Source organism: Corylus avellana, chromosome 1, assembly GCF_965113065.1.
Source record: "Corylus avellana chromosome 1, dhCorAvel1.hap1.2, whole genome shotgun sequence".
NCBI classification, from domain to species: Eukaryota; Viridiplantae; Streptophyta; class Magnoliopsida; order Fagales; family Betulaceae; genus Corylus; species Corylus avellana.
The window spans coordinates 7,950,415-7,959,478 of record NC_142490.1 but is presented as its reverse complement, the minus strand read 5'-3'; the positions used below and the strand labels follow the sequence as shown (position 1 = coordinate 7,959,478).

Below are 9,064 nucleotides of genomic sequence, written 5' to 3'. Positions count from 1 at the left end.
AAGATGAACATGAAGACCATTCCGACACCACTATGAGCAGCTAAATTTGTAATAAAGTATTGATGTAACCATTTCTATATGACCATATGCTGATCAATTGCCCAATCTAACGTGGGATATAAGACAAATTTCCTAATGTAATCTAATTTGATCTAGGGTACATGGTTACTTTCCCAATTTATCATGGGGTATATGACCAATTTGATCTAGGGTACATGGTTAGTTTCTGACTCTAGTTCATGCCCCTTGTAGGATTATGGGTGTTTGACTGCCTTTTGCCTATTTAACAACACGTGCGTATGTTCACTATGTTGTGCAACCTCTCTTTCTTTCTCTTTTTGGGGGTTACCTGGGGTCGTGGACCCAACATTTGGGCCTTTTTCTAATTTTCGGCCCACATTATTACGTACGTATGTTGCGAGTAATCGACTTTTTATTTATTTATTTATTATTATTATTATTTTTAGATGTGAACCTGACTTGTTGGTTGCAATGAAATTATGTTAGTTTGTAAAGCTGTCATGTAACACCTTTATGATCATGTGTGCTTTCAAAATTTAGGCCACGAGTCATTTTACACCCTAAATGTCTTCTTTTCCACTGACTTTTTGCCTGTACTCAACATTGGAGGAAAAAACAAAAAACAAAAAAAAAAAAAACAACGAAAAACATTTTTAGAAAAATAAAAAAGATTCCGTCAAAACGAACAGAGTTTTTTTTTTTTTTTTCTTTGACCCAACATATTTTTTTGCAATACTAATCACCAAAAAAATATTCTATACCAAACAAAATAAAATCTAAGATAAAATAGAATATATTAATCTCTTACAATGTTGAGTTTAGGAACATTTAAACAAGACCGTGGGTCATCTTTATTAAATTTTCATTAGCATAAGATGGGATGATGTGGATGATAAAACGCATATATATATATATAATAAGCGAAAGCCTTGTTAGATAAATGCAAAATAGTAGTGGCAGTTTTTGACGGTTACAAAAAAAGAGCAAGTTAACCTTTTTAATTTCAAACAAGAACATAAAAGACCCTCTCCTCTCGATCCCCTCCTTCTCTGTCTCTCATGTCCTGAGATGGGTGTTTTTCAGTTTTCTCAAAATTTGGCCCATTTTATCTCACCAACCATTTTTCTTGAGAGCAAACATGTTCTTAATAACTTCATACTTGGTTCAACTTGATCGGCAGCAACGCAGGGAAGATGGAAGCACAGCCTTTGTCTATGGAAGACCATCCTAATAAGAAAGTTACATTCTTGGACCAAGGTTATTGTCTTTTGTCCATGCAAACAAATGTGCCATCGACGGAAAGTGTGAAAGAAGTCGGTCCGTATACGACCGACTTCTGTAGTTTTTTCAACCGTTCAGATTAGTTTTTCTATTGTAACTTTTTGCAGTATTCTTGGGATTTTGTTTTTTATTTTTATTTTTTATTTTTTAATGGTGGTGTTGTAGGTGGGGATCATGAGATGAAGGAGATGATGGTTGAAGTGCAACTCAACGGTGACGCAGGGAATTTCAGTTTGCTAGAACCTGCAAATGTAGGGCACTCCGGTGGGCTTTATGATAAGCCTCTTTCATGCTTTGGTTGTGGCATTGGCTGGTTCTCGTAAGTTTTCTTTTTCTTTTTCTTTTTCTTTTTTGTTATTCATCATGTTTATCATAAAGTTGGTTCCTTAATTTTCATTCTTGAGCGACATAAACATGAAACAGAGATTTATGTGTCAGATTTGTTTTGGGATTTGCATTTCCGCCACTCTGGTATTACGCTACGGTGCTTTATTTTGGAAATTATTATCTCAAAGACCCGAGGGAACGGCCTGGCCTCGCAGCGTCTGCAATTGCTGTAAGTTTATTTTTACTGACACGTTATTTCAATTATATATCAATCTACTAAATGACATTGTTAAATTTATACTGATTTAATTTTACTTGCTTGCAATAATCTTGCAGGCATTAATTTGCTCCATCATTGTCTTGATTTCCCTGCTTGCCGTTTTCTGTTAGCATAGACAATGCACATCTTGGAAATTTGTCTTTCCTTCTGTCCTGCAAAAATCGACCAAATTCTCAGTGTTGGGCTTCTGAATGATTTTGGACATAATTGTAGCCAGATGAATGACTTTGTAACTCTATTTTCAGAGTGGGATCTATTATTTGCAATCGGATAATATTTTAGTTGGCTGTTTAAGGAAGCCGATTTCAAGTTCGGCAACGGGAGTTTTACTTTTCTAGTTTCCTTTCTTCCAATGCATGTTAAATCTATAACAATCTACTAAAGAACATTACTTTTACTGGAATGAAAGAAGAAGAAACAACTTTTCGGCAATGGGCATAACTTAATGGGAATACATCATGTCATATTCTCTAGCTAAACAACCACAGAAATACAACAAAGAAAAATGCTGGAGGGGGGGGGGGGGGGGGGGGGGGAGGATGCGGGCTGAAATCGAACTTCTATACTATTGAAATAAGCCAAATGTGAAAGGCCCCCTCCCTCCTTTTCTCCAGGAGAAAACAACCAAAGGGAAAATAACACAAAGATAAGTCCGGGTGGGTCCGTGCTATGGATACAACACTCTGGAAAACAATGGTTTCTCACTTGTTCAATTCAGCATAACAATGTAAAACTTCTTCCACTGCTCCTTCAGAACCCATCCTTGTGAGCCTCCCCATCAATGCTCTCCTTTGTGGATGCCATTGCTGTGGCATGTGAGTTCTTATGTTCCTCCAACTGCAGCACAATTTAGAATTTGGTGACTTGAATAAAGGCAGTGATATGGCCATAAAGGGGAATGCATCGCTAAAAAATGAAACAGTTGACAGCAGGAAAGATTGTCATGAGGCCAAGTCACTATGCTCAAATTTTGACTTGTGGGCACCCACCTGTAAGAATAACTATTGAGTTTATGTTGCAAACATCCTTTTTGGCAACAATTTTTGAACATCAGAAGGATAGGAATAGTTTCTTATTGTTATTCATCAATTACACTGGACAATTATAAAAATGCACATCTTTTTTTTTTTTTTTTTTTTTCCGTAAGGATGTTAAATGCAATCTCCCAAGTTCATCAGTGTCAGAGCAAAAGCAGTTATAAACACACCATATAGTTTCTGATTATCTTGATCTTCATTTTGTGCCTTGGTTAAGTAGGTGGTGGAATAGTGATGAGTCTGAGGAGAACCTAATGTGAAGCATACAGAAGAAAGGTTATCTACCATGATCCACTTTCACCACGTACGGATGTTGTCACTATGAACAAAATTGCAAAGTACCCCAAATCAATTAAGGCATTGTTTACATGAGACGTTATACACTTAAATCACGAAAACATCAAAAATGGGAACCATAAGAAACGTTGTACTAGCTTGTCCGATCTTCAACAGAGCAAAACGAGCAAGATTTCAAGTGATGAAAGTGAGTTCGAGCTGGGGTAGCATTCCAGTCTTAAGCAAAGGCACCCTACCCACTGCCCAGCCATATATCCCACAAACCATTAAAGCTGCTTATGCCTGTAATTGATATAAGCAGTGTCCACTTCATAACTGCTTTAATCTCAAAAGCATCTAAGCTGGACATTTTCACATCTATCACTCTCAAGGTCCAACTCAAGCCAACTAAGCCTTAGTCCTACCCAATTGGGTATTCCATTGGTAGAACTAAAAAGTAATCTTTCTTGCTAAAACTGAGTGAAGGAATGCCTCATACTTGATCAAATTAGTAAGTACTTTAGCAATGCTTATAAAAGACCATCATCAAAAAAAAAAAAAAAATTAATGGAAACTGTACTTATAAATAGTAGTCATGAAAGTAATCAAGGGTTTAGACATAAATATCAATCAACACACATAAACATTGCTTATAGAATCGGAGGCTAGAGACTAATAATTCTTTTTACATGTGAAAACAAACACATGAAAAACATTCCAAATGTTTCCTTTTCCTAAGGAGTTGAAGAAAAAAATCATCATCGTTTAAATAAAGATCTTTAACTAAATGATGTTTGCTTGAGATCTCTACGTAATTTCTCTTCTATTGTATATTAGTACTTTCCATTTCAAATGCCAAAATACCAAAGGCCAGGTAAGTGGCAGATATAACTCCATATCAAACAAGAAACTCTCAGTGCATCTGAACATGTCAGACAAGTCTTGTATGTGTAAAAATCTAGAGGATTAATTGAATTCCAACAACATAGTTTACATATCAATGACAGTAGTCAGACACATAGTGGCAGGAGAAAAATCGGTCCTTTACCTCCACAGAGAGCATAATCATAAAGAAACATTAATATAATATATTTTACAGAGACTACCATTTCAGACCTGGTTGCCAGCATAATTTTATCATTTTGTGTTAAGGTGGGTACTGGCATTTAGGAATGATTTATGAATGTTGTTTCATCATAAAAATTGAGGCACTTTGATCAATTCAAATAGAGGTGATGTAATCACCTAAATCTACAGCAAACTTGAAAAGCAGGGAGCTTGAAATCCAAAAGATTTTTCTTAAGAAATGAGATGTCTCCTAGCATCAAAAACCCTTCGCTAAATTTGTGTTATTTAGCTTAGAAACTTGCTGAAGTAAGAGATCAATAAGGAGGATGAATTTCCTCACCACGTCCATATAAAGCTTTCACTAAATTTGCCATTTGACCTATTCATACCACTCAATCTATATGTGCACATATGCAACAAGGAATAAATAAAACCAATAAATCATATCAATTGATGATGATCTATGAGCTAGCAATATTGTATTAAAAGTCTATATTGTGGAACTTTGGCAGTGCCCCTTGGATCTTTGATGAATTTACTACTAAAAGAAAATTCTGTTTAGTGAAACTCTGATCACAGACAAAATGATCCACATTTGCACTGCAACCTATCCCTCAAATTATATGATTTTGTACTTTTTTTTTTTGATAAGTTGAAAGTAAATTAAGAAAGCATTTGGTAAGAAAATTGTACTTTCATTTAACAAATAGCACTTTTGATGATGGTGCCACCATAAACTCATCAATGTAGTTATTAATCTTTACACTCAAATTTCTGATCAACATTTTCTTAACTGCTTTATTCATCTGCACTCATTTTAGTTATTTTCACATTGTTTTATCACCTATTGACAAGTGCATATTTGAGATCCAAAAATGAGGAAATAATCCGATATTATTAGCCACTATTTGTAGAAAGTACAAAAATGCTGGCATATTTCAAAATCATAAACGCACCTCTTTGCAGGTTTCCTGGTGTTCTGCTACAAGCTCGTCATATTTTATTTTCAAATTTGACATTTCAGCTTGTAGCTTTTCATATTCTGAAGCAGATGGACCACCTAATTTTTGTTGGATGAATCTGCCAAAAGAAATAAGGAAGATATCGTATCTGAAAACTTCTAAGCACATGCAGTCACATGCACAAGCATAAGCATTGGCATGGTAACTCTTTTTATGATGTATATGGCATTGATGTATTTTATCCAAACAAGCAAACATAGAATGATGACTTCTCAAATAAACTGAACTCGGTATAGAAATGCTATATATTTGTCAAGTCAAATTCTTAACTATCTTCATTATACTAGAAAGTTAATCTACGTTTTTCATTATTATAAGTAGATTATTACTTATAATAATGAATGAACCTTTTTTATGGGTCTTGTTTATAACTGCCCTAAGGGCATTGTTTAAGAAACATTTTACTTTTGAACAGCATCACATTTAGCAAGAAAAAAATATAATTGCTCTTGTATACTCACGGAAGATCTGATGTTTTCCCCTTAATAGTGAATAAAAAGTTGACTTTCTTTTGAAAAAGGGGCAGGTAGATTGGATGCTGAAAAAAAGCATTTAATGCTTCTTAAACAATGCCCTAAGAGCATTCATTAACAAAACCTTTATTAGAAATGGGTCTTGGGCCTAACTCAACCCAAAAGCTAGTTCAAGAGTTGAGGTTTCCCCTCAACCTTATAAATGACCCATCTCCTTAATACCTAGGCAATGTGGGACTTTCAACACGCCCCCTCACGTGTGGTGGGAGGACATCCAAGCCAACACGTGCAACAATGGGTGACGGTGGGCCACAGCTAATTGGGCTAGGCTCTAATACCATATTAGAAATGGGTCTTGGACCTAACTCAACCCAAAAGCTAGCTCAAGAGTTGAGGTTTCCCCTCAACCTTATAAATGGCCCATTTCCTTAATACCCAGGCAATGTAGGACTTTCAACAACCTTTTCCATTTAATTGGTAAGTGGCACACACCCAGTGGATCTTGAATCGACAATCTCTCTCTACCATGTTCTTATAGTGGAGAAGGTGTCATTCAAGCTATAGCTTATTAGCAATGAAAATGGTTGATCCTTGTTACCAAATGCGCTCATGCGCATCATTACATATCATGGAAAAGATTCATTTACTCTTTGCATACACATGAATAGAAAATAGATTTCAGCTTTAAATCTTCTTAATCATGCAATCCTTTAACACAACTTTACTATTTCGTAGGAAATCAATCAATTTGGACAACCAAACACTCCAAAAGACGAATTTGTAAATGAAATAATTATGAATAGCTTTATGTTTGCAATTTAAGGACAAACATGTTAAAGTAATGGTTAAGTGATTAAATTTACCTCTTTCTATAAGCTTAAGCTTTTGGGATAATTGGTAGTTTAACATAGTATCAGAACCAAAGGTCCAGGGATCGAACCTTGACTCCATCAATTCACCTCCATTTAAATTAAATATTCCATGTGTTAGGAATCACCTATTAAGAAGGGAGTTTGAGCCCACATTTGAGGGGAAGTGTTTTTTTTTTTTTTTTGACATGTCCACTTTTTTTGATATGTCCACGCAAGGGGGGGGGGGGGGGAGAAGGAGGGGGGAGGGGGGGGGGGAGATTCGAGCTAGTGACCTCCATTTTAAGTAATGTTTAAGTAATTAAATTTACCTCTTCCTATAAGCTAAAGCTTCTGGGATAATTAGTAGTTTAACAAAACAAACGGGCCCTCAAACATTGCCTAGTTTCTTGAAAATGTCTATCAAACATTATATTATCCTCCTATTTACTTAAGAGACAGATCAAGCATTTACCGTGCAATGAGAAATTTTCTGTCTTAGCGTGTATATCAGAATTCATTCTCATTGAAATGTCACCTAAAAAACTAAAAATAGGATTTGAACAAAAATGTCAATTTTTATAAAGCAATTATTCATAGTTATCATTAGATTGCATGATGCAATAAGATCCGAAGATCTTTGCTACATTTTCTTAGCTTTTAAAGTAAATCCATGTAATGCTAGCCATATGGTTTACTCTGGAAACCACTGCACCCAACACTTTGAAATGGATTAAATTCTTTGAAGAAATCAAAAAATTCGTTAAAGTGATGGGCACTTTTTTCATCCATTCAACTAAATCAGACAGACCCATCTTCTTTTCTGCCTCTCCTGCTATTCATATTTTAGTGATCCCAACACAGCTATAGAAGAAGAAATTTCCATAACCAGTTCATGCCCAAACCACATATATTTGAAATCAGATCAATTGGTTTCAACAAACACATTTGCTTCAAAAAATAAAAGAAATGAACTTACTCAAGGGCAGAAGAAGGTTTGTCATTCTGCTCATACAATGCAACCAGAACTGGAAAAGAAAAAAATGCGCAAAGAAAAAACAGATAAAGATTAAATACTTATCAATTAGCAAACAAAATAAAAGCAGACAAAAAGTAAATACACAACTCAACTAAAAAATCATATGAAAGTACGTATTTTGAAGAGACAAGAAAGAGACCTTTTGTGAGAGCATCAAGAACCCCACTTGACTCCAAGTATTTCCTAAATGCCTCCTTCTTTGCCTCTTTTTCCTATATATACACACAAATATAATGTGAATCTTGGGAATATAAATGCACAACAGTTATATATTCACTTTCATACCTCTTTGTATTGCATCATGATCTTCTTCTTCCACTTCTTCAGCCCTCGAACACTGACGTGAATCTCTTCTTTGGGTATTTTTTATTTTTGGGTCAAATCTTCTTATATGTGATTTTAGGTGCACCTTTTGTTTCGCAAGGTACAGTGGACCTACCTGAGGAAGACGAACTACTTTCTTTTACTTTATATTTGGTAGAGAGATGCGGGAGAGCGGTTGATGCTCACTTTTTTCGCTTTTTATATAGTATTATTTATTTTTTATTATTATTTGTTGTCAATTGTTGAGGAAAGAAAAATACCAAAGAGAGTTTTTTTTTTTTTTGACATGTCCGCACAAGGAGGGGGGAGGGGGATTTGAACTAGTGACCTCCGCTTCATTAAGCGTGGTCCCAGCCGATTGAGCTACCTCTTGGAAACAAGAGAGTTAATTTGAATAGAAATTTGCTAGTTCAAACTAATCTAATAAAGTGACATATGTCACATAGCTATTAAAAAAATATGTAAGAAACACTTGTTATTTTAAGTGACATGTGTTGTATAGATATTAAAAAAATATGTGAGAAACACATATTATTGTACATGCTAAAAGACACATGTCAGTTTATTAAATTAGTTTGTATAAATTATCTACAAATCCGTTTATAGCAAATTTTCATTTTGCTTTTAACTCACTTGATGTTTCTCTCCCCCTAAACAAATTTGGTATGGACCCAAGGATAGAATATATATATATTATCAAAGTTATAATATATTTTTATCAGTGATATTTATGATGCATTTGACATTGCGATTTTGTAGATAAAAAGTGAATCATTTGGAATTATATTTTTTTAAAAAAAAATTGCAATTTGAAAACCAAAAAAATATGCATTTTCAAATTGTAGGCAATGAAATGCTTTTTTGAAAACCCACAATTTTAAATGTTAAACTACGATTTTAAAGGTCAGACTGCGACTTTGTCAAACGCTTAATTACGTTTTTAAATCGCTATTTTAAAACCGTACTTTTGAAATCGCACACCCAAATAAACCATTAGATGATTAAATCAGTCAAGGTTAAGTGGCCAAGTTGATGAACTCATTACCACTTGAAAAAAGTGAAAATGAA

General features: G+C 34.6%; 2 protein-coding genes across 2 annotated transcripts; one reads left to right on the top strand and one right to left on the bottom strand.

Moving 5' to 3' along the window:
- The first annotated feature begins 1,067 nt into the window (after window positions 1-1,067).
- LOC132173026 (uncharacterized) lies at window positions 1,068-2,069 on the top strand. Its single transcript, XM_059584588.2, has 4 exons — window positions 1,068-1,278; window positions 1,468-1,621; window positions 1,741-1,858; window positions 1,966-2,069. Exons 1-4 carry the CDS (start codon window positions 1,215-1,217, stop codon window positions 2,017-2,019), a joined length of 390 nt encoding a protein of 129 aa, XP_059440571.2. The 5' UTR covers window positions 1,068-1,214; the 3' UTR covers window positions 2,020-2,069.
- A 361-nt stretch (window positions 2,070-2,430) lies between these two features.
- Window positions 2,431-8,160, bottom strand: LOC132172043 (c-Myc-binding protein). The gene is made up of 5 exons (XM_059583470.2): window positions 7,958-8,160; window positions 7,812-7,884; window positions 7,613-7,661; window positions 5,247-5,370; window positions 2,431-2,746 (listed from the first exon to the last, which is right to left on the bottom strand). The coding sequence occupies exons 1-5, from the start codon at window positions 7,973-7,975 to the stop codon at window positions 2,660-2,662; spliced, it is 351 nt and encodes a 116-aa protein (XP_059439453.2). The 5' UTR covers window positions 7,976-8,160; the 3' UTR covers window positions 2,431-2,659.
- Between the last annotated feature and the right edge of the window lie 904 nt (window positions 8,161-9,064).

Coding starts and splice junctions, on each gene's coding strand:
- LOC132173026 (XM_059584588.2), top strand. CDS start 1,215: ATGGAAGCACAGCCTTTGTCTATGGAAGACCATCCTAATAAGAAAGTT. Junction 1,279..1,467: donor AGTTACATTCTTGGACCAAG/GTTATTGTCTTT, acceptor GTGGTGTTGTAG/GTGGGGATCATGAGATGAAG. Junction 1,622..1,740: donor TGTGGCATTGGCTGGTTCTC/GTAAGTTTTCTT, acceptor TTTATGTGTCAG/ATTTGTTTTGGGATTTGCAT.
- LOC132172043 (XM_059583470.2), bottom strand. Junction 7,662..7,811: donor TCTTGATGCTCTCACAAAAG/GTCTCTTTCTTG, acceptor TTTCTTTTCCAG/TTCTGGTTGCATTGTATGAG. Junction 2,747..5,246: donor ACCAGGAAACCTGCAAAGAG/GTGCGTTTATGA, acceptor ATTGTGCTGCAG/TTGGAGGAACATAAGAACTC.